This window comes from Culex quinquefasciatus, chromosome 3, assembly GCF_015732765.1.
Source record: "Culex quinquefasciatus strain JHB chromosome 3, VPISU_Cqui_1.0_pri_paternal, whole genome shotgun sequence".
Classification (NCBI taxonomy): Eukaryota; Metazoa; Arthropoda; class Insecta; order Diptera; family Culicidae; genus Culex; species Culex quinquefasciatus.
Window position 1 is genome coordinate 20,241,053 of NC_051863.1, and position 19,931 is coordinate 20,260,983.

Below are 19,931 nucleotides of genomic sequence, written 5' to 3' on the forward strand. Positions count from 1 at the left end.
CTCTCTTCAAAGAATTACTTTTTCCCGTCTCTGCATTTTTTTATTTAAGTAAATTAATATAAGTTCAATTACAGATGTTTCTCCCTCGAATTCTTCTCCCAGCTCAGCACTTCTCTACTGCAAGTCACTTTACTTGCCCCTCAGTAGGTGTGTGTGTGTGTGGAAAATAGCCATAGTGAATGGTGTGTTTTACTATTTACAAATATGTTGTTACGTAAAATATGCTCTTCTTTTTCTTCTCCCTCACCAAAAAGGGGGTTTGCTTTTCCATCGAATCGGAAACTCTACGCGTGAAAATGTACCACTAACAAATAATCTGCTAAACATTCAACTGTCTCTGCGTTTGTTTTAGTTTCTGTTCTGCTTAGTTTATCCTTCGACTATTTTTTTCTTCCTCTCCCCGCAAATCTTCAATAATTGTTTTCTTTTCAAACTGTGTCTTCACAAAACTACGAATGATTGCACTTTTTGATCGCAACTATAGTGTCGAAAGTAGTTTCCTGCTTTCTCTGTCTGTTTGGTTGGTGAATTTTGTAAGTGTGTGAAAAAAAAGTGTGTGTGTGTGTTAGCTATTTAAACAAAAAATCATAATCCAGCTCTTTCTCGTGTTTATATAAAAATGAGAACAACAGCTGAGCGGGCGCGCGTGCGCACACGCGCCTAAATGGCTCACTTTCTCGCTAGAAAGTGAGACTTTATGAAACTAAAACAAAAAGTATGATTGTTATTATGTGTGTGTGTGTGTGTGTTTTTAGTATAAATAAAAAGTAGTATAAATCTTACTGTCTTACGAAACAAAAACTCCTGACGGGGGCTGATCCTACCCAAAAGTTATGTTTGAGTTGATATTTTTTCGTAACTATTTACAGAATGTTCTTTTTTCACATTTATGATAAGTTTTTTTTTGTCAATCTCTTTTTTTTTCAATGTGTGTGTTTAAGATTTTACTTTGTTTGTTTAAATCCCTTACGCTGCTACCTCGTCAATTTCCCAAATCGTCCGTTTGAATATTTAGAGTTATTTTTCTTCACTTTCTTACCTCTTCTGCACATAATAATCATATGTTTCAACTGTGTTGGGGTTCTTTCTCGGGAGCAAGGAGGGAAGCGAATCAATCATTCATCTACGATGCTGTGGGAAAAATAAGAAGATGTGATTTGCGGGATTAGCACAAGTGTGTAGCTGTTATTTGTACGTGACGAGTGGACAAGCGAATGAATGTGTGTTTTTGTTTGACTGACTCAGCTTTAGGTTTTATATTTGAGAAGGAAGAGCTGTTCATACTTAACTGATCAAAGCGCTGCTGGTATCCTTGACTGGTGTGTTAACATTTAAACCAATTTGACATAAACTTTGAAAAATAATTGCAATGGCCTTATTTTTTTAAAGGGATCATGAAATCGGCAAAAATGTCAAGGGTTGGTATGAGCACACACTAATACTTTTTTATCAATTTTCAGGGCATTAAAATATACATTTTCAACTATTAAGAAAATTAATATGAAGAAATTTGATTATATCATTGCCCAGATAAAGCTATTTAATGTTAGCAGTTTCAAAAAACGGGTGCCACGATATCTCAACACTTCTTTGACCGAATCGGCTCAAAATTTTTGTGAAGACACGTGCACCTAGTCCCGTGAGCATGATGAAGGCCAATTAAAAAAAAAGTCAATTTTGAATAAAGATGTAAATATTTTTCCATTTTTTTTTACAAAAAACAACGTAAGTTTTCAATTTTTGAGCAATTTTTCTGAGATTTCGGTCATTCGATTTTTCCGACTGAAACTTTTTTGGTGCCTTCGGTATGCCCAAAGAAGCCATTTTGCATCATTATTTCGGTCATATAATTTCCCATACAAATTTGGCAGCTGTCCATACAAAAATGATGTATGAAAATTTGAAAATCTGTATCTTTTGAAGAAATTTTTGGATCGATTTGGTGTCTTCGGCAAAGTTGTAGGTATGGATACGGACTACACTGGAAAAAAATTATACACGGTAAAACAATCGTAAAAAATATTTTTTATTTTCTTATATGTTTTAGGGGAAATCTAACCAACTTTTCAGGAATTTCCAGAACGGGCAAAAAATCTTTGACCGAGTTATAAATATTTTAATCAATACTGTTTTTTCAAAAAATAAAAAAAAATGGTCGCAAGAAATTTTCAACTTCAAAACACTGATGTAAAATCGAATTTGCCATCAAAAAGTACTTTATTGAAATTTGATAAAGGGCATCTTTTTCAGGTTATATCAATTTTAAGGTAACTTTTTTTTAAAATAGTTGTTATTGTTCCAAAAAAAATCTTTAATTACTAAAATTAAAAAAAACGATTTCGTAGAGAGTTGCTCTTTTGCATATTTTCAAAAACCAAAATTTAAAGCTTGCCAAGGATTAATACCCAAGAGCATGCAACGGCACTGACCTTGTTGCGTGCTCTTCGGTTGACATCCAGGTAAGGAGCATCCTGGAAGGAGCGTAACTAGATCTGTAGATCATTCGAATTAGGGTACGTTATCCATTAGTGGACCCCTTTCTTATAGTGGACCCTCTGAAGGGGTTTTGATAATAAAATTTAAAAAAATCACAATTTCAAGCGTTTTTTTGTCTGCAAATCTCATATTTGGCATGTTCAGCATTATTTAACACAATTTTGACTAACATTGAATTGTTCTTTTTACCAAAATAAGTGTTTTGAGTTCGACATCTATTGTTTTGTTTCGGTCAACTATTTATGTAATTAATATTTGATGTCTGTTAGGTTTTTTTGTTGTTTTAAGCCAACTTTGTTAACAAAACATAATTGTTTATGATAAAAAATCCATCTTTTATTTATTATATTAATCATTAGACCTCCACCATGCATCAAAACACCAAATATCGGTTAAATTTAGTATAAAAATAACAGTTTCCTACAGTGGACCCAGGACCACAATCGGATTATGGACCCGGGTCCACTATTGGAAAAGGGGGTCCCACAAAAGGCAAAAAAAATTTTTTTTCAAATGTCTATTTTTCTGCTCAAAAACAAAAAACTGATGAAACAAATAGTCAAAAAATTTCAAAAGACTTCAGATTTCATTGTTTTGTACTAAGGGTTTTGAAAAAGTTCATGAAATATTGAAAATTTGTGAAAAATGCGCGTCGGCTCTACTAGGGGGTCCACAAATGGACAAAATACCTTATCTTGACAAGAACAGTACAGCTCTGGTTCCTTGCAAGTGTCCTATTTTCGTAGAGAGCGTTATTTTATTACGTAACGCAGTTAGGGGAGAGGGAGTGTCGGCGTCTGTTACTAAATGTTACGAAAAGGGGGGGAGGGGGGAGTGATGAAAAATTATGTTACGTAACGCAAAATTTTCATATAAGCACTCATAAATATTTGCAAAAAGACCTTGTGTTACGCGTTACAGGGGGGATCGCTCAATTGTTACGATTTGTTATGAGAGGGGGGGGGGGGGTCAAAAATCTTAAACTTTGCGTTACGTAATAAAAGAACGCTCGCTTACCATGTTGGTGTAACCTAGCTGATGGCTTGTGGCGCGTCAAGGTCGGAAAGGGCAAAAAACTGTGATTGTAGACGGTATTGTTTGGATTACAATTTCGTATTAGGAACCATCCATTAATCACGTGGACCCTTTTTTTAAATCTCAGACCTTTTTTTTAATTTATGCCCCCCTCCTTCCATCCCTTCAAAATTAAACCGAGACAAAAAGTTTTATCATTCGCAAAAAAAATCGAAAGTAAGCATTTTAAAACGCTTTGTTCATTTAAATTTTAAAACTGTGGCACATTTTTTTGACCCCCTCTCGACGTAGAGTAAAGGGACATGAACTTAAAAAAATATTTGCAGCGGCCTAATGGTTCATACAAAACCTCTCACAAAAAATCAAATGGGGAAAGCAAAAAAATACGTCTTTACAGTCTTACAGTGGAGCAACTCTCTACGAAATCGGCCGATTTCGACCATTTTTATTTTTTGTATTTTTTTATTTGACTCAAACTTTGTGGGGGCCTTTCCTGTGACCAAATAAGCTATTTTGCATCTTTGGTTCACCCATACAAGGCTCCATACAATTTTGGCTGCTGTCCATACAAAAATGGTATGTAAATATTCAAACAGCTGTAACTTTTGAGTGAATTTTCTTATCAACTTTGGTGTCTTCGGCAAAGTTGTAGGTATTGTTGTTGGACTATTGACCATGTTTCTCTATGGCTCAAAAGTTGCGGATTTTTGTCCCCTAAAACATATCAAAAAATCTAGTACTTTTTAAACAAAAAACCTCATTTCAAGACTATTTTATCCAGAGCAGCAAAACGCTGCCTCCAAATTGCCTGTTCCATAATTGTGGGATGTTATTGTGCCTCCCACAATTGTGGAACACCTGAATTTAATTGATATTTTCACAAAAAAAAGTTATCAGACCATGTTTAAAACTTCACTTATAAGCTATAGCTTGAGTTTTATTGGTTTCAGAGTTAAAGTCATTTTTTTGTAAAAAAATATGTACTCCTGGAGAAAAAAAAAAGTTTGTTTACATCGTAAGAAAAAAGTGTTCCGAATTTGTTGATGGAGCCCCCCCCCCCCTCCCCCTCCTGGGGCGTGGATCAAAGATAAAGATTCACGTTAAACAAAGCATGGTCAAATTTTAAATTTTTGAATGGTTATTCCTTAAAACAACCGGGATTTAGAGATGAGAGTTGTGTTGTGATAAGGTTTGCAGAGCAGAAAGTACGATGTCGTCCGTTTGGAGTTCAGCGGTAAAAGAGGCCGAATAGAGCACAAGCTCGTTTATTTAAGGTAAGTTAGAGAACGCGCGTTACATGTATTTGTACTGTCATTTGACTAGTACTCAAACGAGGGGTACTCAACAGTCCTTCCCCCTTTGCTTAAAACTAAAGTTAATCGAACTCATTAATGAAATGATAAGCAAGGTTATGAATCAACCAAAAATCTAATACAACTTTTTGTACTATTCGAATGAAAATATTGTTGAGGAATTTAAAATAGTCACTTTTTGCGTTTTTTACGTTTTGTTCCTTTCCGTTCAGAGACACCCCTAAACGGACGGTATCTGCCGCATCCAGCACCACACGTGTCCTCGTTCGAAATCTCCATGTCGTTTCGCATTTCGTCTTCAGTAGAAGGTCATTTCGTTTGCTGCACTCCACCAGTAACCTCTTTGATTGCCAGTCACCACGAACAGCACATCTCCTTCGAGTCCACAACACGACGGTTCGTGCTACTAGCCGCCATCGCGCTTTCTTGTCTTCGCTACACTGGGAACCGTGTTGAATGAGTATCTGTTTAAAATACAAATAAAATTGTTTTAGGAAATTTATAATGAAAACTGTAATAACAACTCTAAAACTCAGGACAGAAATCCAGCATATCAGCCTGTGAACAAAGCCAATGGACCTTGAAACAACAAGTAATTCATCACTATTGTGGATTTTCGATTGAGAATTAATGCAAACAATGCATGGAATCAAGATATTTTGATCTATTTTATGAAAATATATGCTAGGTATGTCCCAAGTTAAAGAGACTACCTCATTCACCACCCTTTCAAAAAGTTTCCATTGAAACCATTGAGTTTCCACATCTACTATCTGATCATCTGTCAAACACTTCTCTTGAAAAGTTTTAGTTTTAGGTATTCTATAGTTTAACTTGTTTATAATTTGCTTTTCATTCAATGTACCATTGCACACACAACTATTTGAAATTAAACTAAATTTCCATGACAGACAATCATCGTCTTGAATAAAATTAATGAACTGAATTGAACAAATGACCAACAAACTAAAATTATGGAATTCTCCATTCGTCACTTTCGTCAGCCCGCGAATAAGGTTTCTTAGCAAACAAATTGAGAAAACTAATCTCAAAAATATGAATAACACAATGACTATTGCCAAACTGTCCAGCAAACAATTACATTCAAGCAAACAAACCAACAGCTTTGGTTTGATGCTTTTAATAAGATTCCTGTCCAACACTTGTTGTTTCTCAATTGTGTACCAAATATGACTTTCCAAAAACAGATTTAATGATTTGGCATAGATGACTTGTAAACATTTCAATTTCCCGCTTTGTAAATATAGCGGTTTGCCAACTTTGTCATTTAACAACCAGCAATCGTCCACAAATTTTTGATCATGCCGACCACAAAAATCGTCAACAAAGCGATTGTCTAACTTTTAGTACATCCTTTACTCAAAATCAAAATAAATTGCAAATTTGCAATGCTCGTCAAAATTTCAGTCATCAGTTCGTACAGAAACAACGAATTTGGTATAGCTTTAAACCCATTATGGCAAACAATTACAGCAATCATAATCAAAAATATTATCATCAATTCAATGTTTTGCATATCATACTCGTTTTTCAAATTAGATGTACATAGCTTTAAACTCAAACTACTACCTTTTCGCCCTGACATCTCAGAAACTTCGTCAAATAATACTTTTTCAAAACAAACACTTTCCGAACTTTCTTGAAACATTCCCCAAATTGGGGTTAAAATCAAATTCTGAACATCATCAATACAACACTCAAGTCCACAACCATCATTGCCAATCAGCAGCTTTTTGTCCGAACTCTCACAGTTATCAAAATTGTCACTGTCTTCCCAATTTGAGGTATAATATAAATTTGCTGCTATTGCATTGCTTGAAATATTCCTTTTGTTATCAAAATTATGTTCAATCGAACCCACGTTATTTTCCAACATCACATCTTGTTTCATATCCAAAATATCGTCATACAAAAATAAATTATTCAAACCACACACAACATTTTCTTCCCAATTTGGGGCACCTTCAAAACTCACGCTGACATCTGCTAAAAGTTCATTAAAACCAACATTCTTACATTCACCACCTTCCATGTCCTCATCCTGTAAAAATCCAAAACCACAAAACAAATTTTCATCCCAATTTGGGGCATCATCACAATTTTCATCAATATTATAACAAGTCTTATCAAACACATCGTTCAAATCCAAAATCGAATCATCCTCCCAATTCGGGGTAAACAATTTTTTCAAATCAATGTCAACATAACTATCATCATCAATTGGTATAGAAAATGTGCTGTCATTCAACAAGCAACTATCATCAACTTCCAAATCAACCATTTGGTCCTCTATTTGTGTTTCATCCAGCTTAATATATGTTGTGTTCAAGACAGTAAAAATTTTCATGCATTGGTCGTTATTATCTTGAAAGTTTTCTATTTGGTTGAACATTTCCGCATTTGCGTACTCAATTTCACCACCTTCATTGCAGGAATAATCATCTGCAGTACTCTCACCCATGAAATTCACAAATTGTCTGTTAAAGTAATCAAGTTTGAAGCAATTTTGCTTAGAATGACCCATTTTCCCACAAAATCACACGAAATTCTAGTCTGAGGATATCTCCTATCATAGCTTTTGTCAAAATACCTTTGTTGTTGTGTTTGGTTATTGAACCTTCGGTTAGTGTAAACTTGAGAATCAGAATTGTAGTTTTTATAAGGCTGAAATCTGGAATTGTTTCGCCTTTCTGGAAAATTTTGCAACCCATCATTTTGTCTGTAATTTCCGTACCGTGAAGACCCTTGTCTTTGTGTTGTTGTCTTTTGAATGTAATGAATTTGTTCTGGTGTAAAGTAACTGTACTGTCCCAATTGAGATCCTCCAGGTTGATTGTTTAACGCTTTAACGTTTTGTTTTGCTATGTTCCATGTTGTTATGAAGTTGTCCATCTTGTCCAAAGTCAAACCTTCCTCCTTCAGCAAATTCTCTTTGAGATTCCCGTCAAGAAGACCCGCCAGAACCCTGTCCATGATGGCCACGTCCTTAAACGCCCCAAAACCACAGAATTCCGCCTGCAGCTTGACCGCCTGCACGAAATCCTCAATGGATTCATCATGTTGCTGGTTTCGTTGACTAAAACGAAAGCGCTGGACTAAGTCCGGCTCCGTTTTGTCCAATTTTTGTTTCAGTTTTAACACAATATCAGCATAAGAGGCTTTATCCAGCTCATCTTTGCTGTAGTGCAGCTTTAATTGAGAAAAAAAGAAACGGTCCGCAAATCGTCATGAAATGCGATTTTTGGCGATCAGCCGCAACTTGATTTGCGTGAAAGGTATAGGCCAGTCGATCTGACCAGTCCGTAAATGACGTACCCTTTCTAAACATCTCAATAGAGGTAGCTAACCCGTTCGAACCCATGTCTTGATATCAAAAATCAGGTAAAAAAAAAATCAAATTCCAAATTTCCCAAAGAAAAAAATAAAAAGAAAACACACAAAAATCTCTATTACTGCAAATCCAGGGATCAAATCAAAGAAAAGCTTGCTACTCACCGATCTCGCACCCGGCCTTTGCCAGCAAGCAAACTTAACCTCCTGCACAAACTCGTCGTGCGCACCGTGCTTCAGCACAGGAAAACGTCGTTCAGCGAAGCAAAAGTTTGTGCACCGGCTCAAACAGCTGAATTACACCGTGGCAATTTGGCCTCACTAAATTAAAGAAAAAGAAAAACTCTCTTAATGAACCAATAAATAAAATGGCGAAACCCTTTGTTCAAACGAACAAAAGATTCACACACACACTTACAAAGCAACCCGGTTTTAGTCGATTAATAAGCTCACATGAATTTTTCCTCACAAACTCCTCAGTGATACTTGCTAAGGAATTATTTTTTTTATTGAAATTATTTTTGGCAAAAGATCACTTGACCCCAAATGCCCTAGCTTACCAAAGCTGCTTTCTCCCGGTCCAAGAACAAATCGCCTGGTCACCGCCGCCAACGAACGCTCTCCTTTGTCCCAAAAATGCCGCCGGAACTGCCGACGCTCCAAACCACCGCAAAAAGCAGAACCTTCACCGCACCGAATCAGCAAAAAATCCACCGGAATACGCCGCGCAAAATCGTGCCACTTGCCGCCCGAACCACGGAATTCGCCGTGCTGCAACCGTTCCGATGCAAATCTCCGGCCAACAGGTACCGCACTTCCAGGCACACCGACAGAATCCTCGGTTTTTTTGCTGATGCTCACTCGGCGTCGGTTTGTAGAAAACAAAATGGTGCCACCGCTACTCGCACACAATGGCCAGCAAATTTCTTCTCCGATGCGTGCACACCCGAACAGGACGATCGTTTCAATCCCGCAAAGGAAAAATTGATTTAAAAAAAAACTGTCCGATTAAATACACCACCGAAAGAAAAAAATCGCTCGCGTAGTTCTTCACTCCTTCGTCGCCAATTAAAACAACCGGGATTTAGAGATGAGAGTTGTGTTGTGATAAGGTTTGCAGAGCAGAAAGTACGATGTCGTCCGTTTGGAGTTCAGCGGTAAAAGAGGCCGAATAGAGCACAAGCTCGTTTATTTAAGGTAAGTTAGAGAACGCGCGTTACATGTATTTGTACTGTCATTTGACTAGTACTCAAACGAGGGGTACTCAACATTCCTAAGCTTATTTAGCTGCAACTTTCATGCCTAGCCTATCAAACATTCAAATCAGGTAAGGCCGCTGCTGATTTTTTCAGCCCTCTGGCACCACTGTAAACGTCTAGAACGTTTGACAATCACCAAAACCTCGAAGAGCCCACGCATTAGTATGTGTGAAGAGCCCACCATCAACAAAGCTTTGGATGAAGTAATATTGGTGTATTCTGATTATTTACATCAAAATAGGGAAATGGCAAACGCGAAAGAGGTCAACCAAAAATAATATTTTGGTGTAAATTTATTACAAAATTCGGTTGAAGTGGTCAAGCGAGTTGTCCTGTATATCTAGGACAGATTTCCGGACATATTATGTGTGTGTATGAGGCCGGAGTCAAAGGAGCTCTTGAATCGGATGGCGGAATGAGCAGCCGGATAAGCAGGAGTAGTTTTAACCAATTTAAAGCAAAAATCCGATTCGACCGGGAAAATCTAGGACCGGGATCGCAAATTTCCACTCGTAAGTAACATTCTTTAAAGAGTCCTGGACATGCAAGCAAGTTGTCACGTGTGAAAAAGAACATAATTTAAAAAAGGTCTCTGCACTTTGTTTATTTTTCAAAATCTGACAGTAGACACCGTGGTTTTCTTCTTTGTTGTCTTCATGTTCGTTATCGAATATTTTGGTTTCATAATCATGGCGGCAGTGACAGAGGGCTGGATTTTTTTATGTTTATATCCAGATTTTTAAGCGAAAATGGCGTTCGAATGATGAACGCCCGAAATGTCAAAATCACGCAGTGATACCAACATTACGAAAAAAAAGTGTGCCATGGCATGACAGCCACATTTTTTTCTAATGTTGGTGCTAGTGCGCGATTTTGACATTTCGGACGTTCACCATTCGAACGCTTTGCTTCGCTTAAAAACCTGGATTCCACTCCACGGTCTATTTTTAAACACATTTAAATTTTCAATAACATAGATTTTCAACAAAATGTTTGTTTCGTTAATCTTTGGTCACCCCTGCTCTAAATTTCATTTAGTTACATCACTTTTCCACAATAGAATCAATTTTCAGACACAAATTCATGTTTTAAAATTTGGGAAAAAACGAAATAATATACCCTTTGAGGAGGGACCTGAAAATGTGTTGCTGATAGGATTTTTATCATTTACCGTTATAACTCGATTCCACCCTGCTGGGACATGGGAAATTGTTTTTTTTTTTTAGAGACGTGACATAATCCAATCAATTGCATCGATTTCATAATACATACTCTAACCTAAACCCAAACCCTAATCTAGTCGACTTTCGAAATTTGAGAATTTTCCAACACACATGAAACGCAACACACAAAACAGCAAATGATACACAGCTTGGTTTAAAATTTTACATTATCATTATTTTTTATTAAGAAATGTATCAGTCAGATTCATCGCTTGTACAAAGGTCTTTTGTCTAGAGTGTTCAGTTGCGACACCGGAAAAGACGTACCAATTTTGTATTTTCTTTTTTTTTTGTTTTCATCTTTTTTTTTCTTTTTGGTACGCTCACCAGTGCCACTCAACTGATGATTAAAATACACGTGGAAAAGAAAGGAGTAGAGAGAGAAAGATAGCAAGAGTTGCATTATCACTTACATTGAACTTCTGCAAACTGTACCCGGCTCGTGGTGGTGTTCGGGTAGCTGCTGCCGCCGCTTCCGGTACCGCCTCCTCCTCCTCTTCCTCCTCCACCACTCCCGTTGGCGGTGTGGTTCACCTTTCGGAACGGATTCGGCGGGGGCCGTCAGGAGCAGACCACTTCCGGAGCCGGTGCTGGCGCCGGAGTCGCCGTCGTCGAGTTGGGCACCTGGTTCATCTCCGACGAAGACTCGTCCAGGGTTAGCACGGCGGCGGCGGCGGCGTCCGCACTTTCGACACCGCCGACGGCTTCGCCGTCACCGTTGGCCGGCGCCTCGGCGGATGGTGTGGGTGCGGGTGCCGCCGGCGTGGTCGTCGAAATGGACGACTGCTGCGACGAGGAGGAATTCGACAGCGAATGGTCGAACTGAAACGAGAAACCGACACACACACATTTCCGGGGGATGGTGGTGGCCAAATGGCGCGAGTGCCCTCGGGGCAGATTGTTGCGGAGGAAGGGGAGAAGGGGAGGGTGGTAGAAAAGGGGGCGGGCGTCAAAAAGAACGATAAAAAGGGGGGGAGGGAAGGAACGTGATGAAAACGAGAGAGAGAGAAAGAGAATAAAAAAAGAGGGGTGTTTGGGTTTTCACGGTTCACTCACGGAATCGTTCCTTCCTTTTTTGCTGGCGACAGCCGCCTGGAGCGCCTCCGAGGACTGTCGCTTGCGAAGGGTCGTTCCGCTGCCGCTGGTGTTGTTGCCCGCTGCGGCACCGCCGCTCGTGTTGAGCACCGTCGAGCCGAGTCCCGAGTCGGAATTTTTACGCTCCCGCTTGAGCAGGTTCGGGTCGAGGTATTGGTTGAGCTGCTTCCGCCGGACGTGCCGCGCCTCGATCTTCATGCCGTCCTTGAGGACCTTGATGTGCACCTGGAAGAGAGAGAAATAGGTAAGTGACGCGTTTTTTTTTTTTTTTTGGGTTGTAGAATCGACCCAACTCACCGCATGTTTGTGCACGGCATCGGTAAAGTTCTGGATGCTTTCGGTCAGGTCCACGTTCAGGTTCTCTGACCGCTCAAACTCCAGCCCGATGAACCAGAGCGAGCAGAGTGTCGTCTTTCCGCCCTCGCCGCCGTCGTCTTTCTGATTTTGCTCCTGCTGCTCGAAGCACTTCGGATTGACGTGGGCCAGGTTGATGTGCAGATTTCGCTCCAGGTTCTGGATCAGGTAGCGAATCTTGGACTCGACCAGGCCGCACCACTCGAGGTGGTCGTCGGCGTTGTTCGAGGTGACCAGCAGTACGATAAAGTGGCGATACTTGAAGAAGAAGCTGGGCGCCTCGAACAGCTTGTCCCAGCCGGCCTTGCCGAGCATGATTTCGTCCGTGATCTGCATGCCGCGGTTGAACTCGTTCAGCATGACCTTCCGCGTCGAGCTGGACACGTTGAAGGTCGAGTTTTGCTGCGGATACGCCGGCGTGATGATCGGCATCAGGTGGAACCGGTCCTGCACGTTCACCCGCGGATCCCACACTTGAAAGCCCAGATTCACGGTGTCCGGCTGCTTCAGCAACACCGGCTGGGGCCACTTCCAGCGCGAAAACACCAGAAAGAACTTGTGCACCAGCGTGGCCGCGACGGCATTCGGGTAGAGCTGGCACGTCCTCGCCACCAGCATAGCCCACGACACACCTCCAAAGTAACCCAACGAGTTGGAGTAGATTCCATGCTCTGAAAAGAAGAAAAGCCCAAAATTAACAAAAAAAAAAGCCCACAAGACACCAACCAAAGCCACCACTCACTCTTCGCCCACAGCTTGATCGAGCGCAGCGCCAGCCGAAAGTTGTCAATGTTCGGCACCAGCCGCAGGATCTCGTCCGTGACGCGGCACCCGTTCAGACTGCGCACCGACTTGGGGTCCAGATTCTTCAGCAGCATATCGTCGCGCAGGTCAAAGTTGTCCGGAATCTCCTTCAGCGCCAACCGCGCAAACAGCAAATCAATCTCGATCCCGTCAAAGTTCATCTTGATGACCGGCACGAACGCCTCCTCGACGGCCCGGCACTCCGTCACCTCGGGCTGTTTCTTCAGCAGCTCGAAGAACGACCCAAAGTAGTCCTGCCGTTCGATGTTGCGCGGCGCCACGCACAGCGCGTCAATATCCGCCCCCTTGTGGTGCACGCCCAGCCGGTACGACCCGAACGTGTAGATCTTCCCGCCGAGCTTCTCGGCCAGCGCTTCCGGCATGTTCTTCGAGATGGACACGTCGCGCACCCACTGCTTGACCAGCGTGTTCAGCTTGGACAGAATCTCCATCCGGTGGTTCAGCTCGGACTCGTCCTCGAACACGTTGTACGGCTCGAGCGCCTTCTGCAGCTCCACCGTCTTGGTGTGGTCTTCCGGCTTCGGTTCCGCCAAGCTGATGGCCGACGTCATGCCCAGAGTTTTGTTGCTGCCAGTTGTCGCTGCAGCTGCCGCCGCCGCCGCCGCAGAAGCGCCACCACCTCCTCCCGACCCATTACTTGAACTCCACATGGCTGCTGCAGGCTGCTGATTCGCGGCCACGAACCCACGGAGCGATTCGGAAAGGATTGGACGGCCAGTGATAAAGTGCTGCCTTATAGTAGTAGTTGTAGTAGATTTGCTTTGGTTTGACCGCACCGCGCGCCGGTTGACCTCAGACTCATCGGTGGTATTCGCTGCGGGAGGATGAATGGTCATTGTTAGAGTGACTTATGGAGCGGTAGCAGTTTTTGGGAATGTTGCGTTACGGTGGGTAACAACGGCGTTTTATACCAAGCAATAGGTAGATCAAACATCTTCGCAGCCAGGCAGAATCCTTTCAACAGGATCATACATGATACATGCCAGTTATATTATAAACTGAAGAAGACAATTAGGATATGTCCAGGCAAAAACGGCTTTAGGACGGTCTTTTAGTTATGTATGTATGAATTATGTATAGGGTGGTTCAAATTTGAATTTTCGGTACCCACACAGAGCTGAATTGTATGAATGTACTTAGTCTGTATCCAGAATATGAGGCAGTGCGAAAACTAAGACACCTTTTTTTTTTTTTTTTTTTTTTAATTAGCTAACTGGCCTTTGTTAGACATATTTCGGCCAAGTGTTTATTTTTACAAAGTTTGTCACTTGAATTCAACTGGACGTAGTCCCACGTCAAACTATTTTCGTCAATCTCCTCTTCGGTTTCGGTTTTTGTATAGTCCACTCGTTTGCCACCAATTTGTTAGCAATTGTCTTTGCTGGGCTGGTGATAAATTGTTGCTGTATTTGTTGTTTCTCGCGTTGTTCTTTGTAGTTCCAGTGGTCAGCTTCAATATCGCGTATTTGGGTGTAGTTGGATGATGAGTACAATGTGGTGGTGATTGGAGCTTCTTTGTTGTTCACGATCTTCGTTTGGTCTGCGTCTAGTGGAGTACTGCAGCTTGTTGTCACCTTCGTCTTTGTAGAAGTGCATTTTTGTCCCGGGTGCAATTTTCGGGAGCAATGGCGGCATGTCTTCTTCTGGTTGGGATACACAATGTAAGCCAAAAGACCATCAATTTTCAAAAACGACGGAATCGGCTTTTCGAGCTTAATCCGGACAACTCTGACACCATTTGGGATGCCAGGAAAAAAGTCACGCCAAACCTCATCGTGGATCGACATGACCTTGCCGTATTGTTGCAATTGCTCAGCAATCAGATGATTAGGCATGTTGGGTGGCAGATCATGGACCTTCACCGGCGTTGAATCGTCCTCCACGTAAAGTGGAATGTAGAACTTCTTCTTCTCGTAGATGAAACAGTGTTTAGCACTGTGGGTGCCAGCAATTTCAGCAGCTTGATCCGGCGTGGCCATTTCGATGATCACTTGATTCATCGAAATGTTCAATTGCAGGTTGCGCACTTTGGAGAAATCAAGTGCCACATCATTGGTAAGAAACTTTCGAATCGTTTCGATGTCTGGAATCGATGGTAGCACGTTCAAATCGACTACCAGGGAATTTTGTCGATAACTTGGCATCGTAGATGAGCTTTATTAGCTGGTTCCGAACACGAATAAGCAACGACCTAGGGTCGTAACCGTCTCACAATGTTAAGCGAACAGAGCACGAAACGCAAAAAGCGTCCGTTTTGGCTGGCGAATGCTAAGCGACTGAAACTAAGACACCTTAAGCTGACTAGATTCCCGATAGGAGTTATCCCGAAATCACCAGGATCTTCTTTTTTGGTACCAGACAATGACAATAGTACAAGACAATGGAAAATTTGATTTTTTTTTTCATAGAATCTTTAGTAAAAACCTAAATGTGACTAAAAACCAATATTTTGACAATAGGGTCCTAAAACCAATAAGCCTATGCCAATTTATATGTACAACCGAAAAAAAAATTAAAAATCCATGTTTATCCCCTTTGCTGTCATACAAAGGGTTATTGTACTTAGCAAAATATGCTTAATCGTTGTGAAATTTGGAGGGCAAATAGTCCAGACTCCATTTTCGAAGTCCCAGAAAAAAAAACTTTTTTCGTTGTCTTTTTTGTTTTTTTGCCTTCCTCACCTCACTGAGGCAAGGCTATAAAATCACTCGAAAAATGAACTTAATATTCCGAGCTTGTAGACCCACCTTCACGTATACATATCGACTCAGAATCAAATTCTGAGCAAATGTCTGTGCGGATGTGTGTATGTGGGTGGACAAAAAAATTGTCACTCGATTATCTCCGGACTGGATGAACGGATTTTGACCGTATTAGTCTCATTCGATCCATCTTGGGGTCCCATAGGTCTCTATTTAAAATCAGCAAGTTTAGTTAAGTACTTCAAAAGTTATGCTAAAAAAACGATTTTGGCGTATGTCCGGAAGATTGTAAAAAGGGTGGTTTTTGCAAGAAACCCTATCATGTTATACATTTTCAGAAAGGTATTGAAAAGATCTTTCCAATGAGCCCAAAACATTGAAGATCTGATGAACATATCAAAAGTTATTAGCACTTAAGTGTTATTTATACACTTTTTGGAGGCCGGATCTCAGATATTTCAATGAAAATGATGTCCGGGACCATAATGCGACCTGTCGTTAGTGAGATAATCGAAAGACCTTTCAAATGAGCCTAAAAATCAGGGATCTGACAACCCTATCAAAAGTTATTAGCACTTAAGTGTTATTTATGCACTTTTTGGAGGCCAGATCTCAGATATTGTGATAAAAAAATTTGCTTAGAAAGATTAGCCAGAAATATTGAAGGTCTGCGAGACCTATAAAAAATGAGTTATAATAAAGTTGATGTGTTAAATATGTTAAGGGGGAATGTTGCTCTTTTTACTGAATGTATTGACTTTATGAATGTGAGGAAGGCACCAACCACCTAAAGGTAGATTAAGTAATGTTTTTTTTTTCTATTATCTCAATAAAAAGATCACAAGAAAAGCTTTCATATGAAGGTTCAATTTAAAATTAAATTTTCAAACAACCTATCCGTCATGGGTTTCCTATGCAGATAGGACTTTTTGAAAATATAATCTAGAATTATAGATTTTCTATGTTAGTTGGAACAATGGCCGATCTGTAAACTATTCCGAATGAATCTACACTCAACCCCCGGTGGTCGGTCACTTTTGCGTTTGACACTTTTTTAGTTTGTACCCCGTTGGTTGGTCAAAGTCAAACTAAAACGTTTCTAAATCCACCATTAGGTGGGTGGTGCCTTCCTCACATTTACAAAGTAATAATGAAAATAAGTTTATGAAAAAAATATATACCTGATACAGACTTTTCCAGAAAACATGCAGACTCTCATTTGAAGCAATGTGGCAACCGGGCGTTTCGCATCTGGCGCGACTCTCGCACGTAAACAAAAAGACCCGACCTTTTGAGGTTAGGCAAAAAATCACCCTTTTTTGTATCTACAAAAATCTTTTTCTTGGCATAACTTTTTGAATACTTAACTAAATAGAATAAAATTTAGTAGGGTCTTAGGGGACCCCAAAACGAACAGAATAAGACGGATCCGGCCAAAATCGGTTCAGCCAGTTCTGAGATAATCGTGTGGAAAAAAAATCATGTCTACACACATCTCCACAGACATTTGTTCAGAATTTGATTCTGAGTCGATAGGTATCGAGAAATTAAAAAGAGAGATGTGAGCCGGTAACATGGAGTGAAACTTTCGCAAGTGTTATGGAAAACTTCACAGCAGCTTGACAGAAAGTTTAACTCCATGTTGCACTTTTAATTTCTCGATACGTGAAGGTATATCTAGGAGTCGTATTTGAGAAGTTAATTTTTCGAGTGATTTTATAGCCTTGCCTTAGTGAGGTGAGGAAGGCAAAAAGTGACGAACTGTCACATTTTACACGGCGCTCACGCACACTATCAAAACAAACGTTTGGTAGTGTGTGTGTGAACTCCGTGTAAAAGGGGCGTCAAACTAAAAAGTGACCCCGTTCGTTTTCACAACAGTTGGTGTCAAACCATCGGGGTTGGAGTGTATGACATTTCCCCGAAACCCACATTCCCGAAAAGACATTTCCCCAAATGGCGACTTCGTCTAATTTTCCACATCCCTGAAAATAATTTTCCCGAATGACCATATCCCCAAACGGCCAATTCCCCGAACGCCACTTCCCCGAACCAGGACAGGCGGGTATGTCCGTGGCCCAGAACCGCGCGCGCATGCCCGCCTGATTGGGGTCGGGGAAGTAGCGATCAATGCAGTATCATGTCCACAATTGAACGTTCGAAAAATTCCGAGCTTCACCTGAATTTTGAATATTTTGTTAAGTCTGCGGAGTTAAAGGATTCGAACTGCGGATTCTGAGATTGAGTTACTCCAACTGCCTTTCAAAAAGAACTGACTCCACCGAATTCAACAAAAACTCCGACTATGGCAAATCGATGGCAACATTTCAAAAGACATCATGTACATTTTGACACTATTTGGGTTATTGCATATTCTGAAAGTACTCCTAATAGAGTTATTTACGTGCGCATGTATTGCGTGTACGTACACGAAAAAAAGTGAGGTTAAATTTTGTCCGGCCAGCAAAATCAAATGGTGCGCTAGTGTTTGTACGCGAAACGTCATAAAGCTCTATAAGCTACGTCTCCACCAAAAAATCAGCAGTGCCTGTTTATATAGCCCTGCCAATCTGTCAAATAAAAGACTACAGTCATCCCACATATTCGGAACACCCACAAATTCGGAACACTTTTGTGATTATTTGTCAATTGCATGCCAAATGCAGCTTTTCTGTCGACCCTACTATTTTTAGGACCTTTATTTGGACATTTTCTTGCTATTTTACTAAAAAAAGTAAAACTTTTTGAACAAAAAACTTCACTTCGAGATCATTCGAAAAATCGCATGAAAAGCTTTCAAATGAAGGTAAAAGCAAATCATTAAGTCAAATTACTGATTTGATATGATTTTTTGAACATTGGCCGATCTGTAAACTGTTGCGAATATGAGGGATGACTGTTCATGAACCTCGTGACGAAAAAAAAGCATCATGAAAAGACGCATTTGCTGACGAAAAATGAATTAGGTTTTACAGCGTGACGTCACGAGCGCGCACGCACACACATTTTTACAGAGACACACGTGCAAAAAATGTAAACAGTGCAGCTAAGCTGTCAAATTTCTAACCTCAAAACCGAGTCGGCGTAAAACCTAATTATAACAAAACTTCCCCTCCACTTGCAAAAAGCGCCATGTACATTCGGCGAAGAACAACGAATCATAACAAAGCTTCCCCTCCAATGACAGCAGGGTGATATAGACGTTTGTGATTTCAAAAGAAGTTATGTTTGTTTTTCTTAAATAAAATGACGAAAATAATGTTTTAAAATCGAGTTAAGAACGCCATTTTGTGCAGCTCACAATGCCTCATCTTTTATCCTACACAGATACCCGAAATTCGATTTCAATCCTGAGTTATTCAATAAAAACCGATAAATGTCGTCTCGTGCTAACTTGACACTGCCTGAAAATTGATGTAAGTGTCTGGCCAAAGGGATTTCAGGGATTTTCAATAATCAACTATTTAGATTTGACTTAAAAGGGTTGGTCGCAGAATTTGAATTTGAGATTGACGTAAAAAATAAGAAAAAAAATGTTCAAAGCTTTTATAAACCAGCCAATATTGATAAAGACAAATCAGTTCAGTTAAAGCATGGAGTCGTCGCATAACGATATCGTTGCTGTGCAATCCTTACCACGTGGATACCGTTTTGGAAAATTGTCCTGTGCTGAAAATTCCCCATTCAAAAAAAAAAAACTTTTTTATGGAACGTGGATGATCTCAATACCCCGCACTCTTTAAGTGTCCGCGTGGTTTATGAATGGCCTTCTACGGTTATTTGTTTTTTTTTTTTCATATTTAAAAACACACGTAGGAGAATTTAATATTAAGGACATACATTTGCAAAAAATATCCCTAAAAACAATTTATTTTATATCTAGGTTATCATTCGGGACAATTTAATTTTTGGGGAAGTAACCATTTGGTTATATGTAAATTCGGGAAAACGACAGTTCGGTAAAATGGCCATCCAGGTAAATGACTTTCGGGGGTATGGAATTTTTGGGAAAATGATTTTCTGGGAAGTGGCACTTTCGGGGAAATGATTTTCGGATATATGGGATTCGGGAATGTGGGATTTGGGGATAAGGGATAAAACCGTTCCGAAAATGCGGGATGACTGTAGGGTATATGACCCTATTTTGGACCTAGTACCTATTTTGGACCTATTTTTATTAATCGATGTAGTTCAGGCTTTTAAAGTACGAATTCACTGAATCCAACCAACAGAAAGTGTAGGCAGGATCGTTTTGTATCTTATCTCTTCCAAAAATGT

The 19,931-nt window shown here is 40.3% G+C and overlaps 1 protein-coding gene across 3 annotated transcripts in view; it reads right to left on the minus strand.

The window, feature by feature from the left end:
- The window catches only part of LOC6033084 (poly(A) polymerase type 3), a 32,843-nt gene continuing 12,912 nt past the window's right edge, over nucleotides 1-19,931 (minus strand). For 2 of the 3 annotated variants that reach the window (XR_005278122.1, XR_005278121.1), the window contains 5 exons: nucleotides 12,869-13,765; nucleotides 12,070-12,797; nucleotides 11,734-11,997; nucleotides 11,091-11,499; nucleotides 1-1,131 (listed from right to left, as the gene is read on the minus strand). Coding sequence is in view for 1 of the 3 variants with exons in the window: in XM_038258957.1 (XP_038114885.1) it covers nucleotides 11,239-11,499; nucleotides 11,734-11,997; nucleotides 12,070-12,797; nucleotides 12,869-13,601 (1,986 nt within the window). In the remaining 2 variants the exon portion in view is untranslated. Of the gene's footprint in view, nucleotides 1,132-10,969; nucleotides 11,500-11,733; nucleotides 11,998-12,069; nucleotides 12,798-12,868; nucleotides 13,766-19,931 lie in introns of those variants that run through there. The other variant, XM_038258957.1, reaches the window with a different exon arrangement.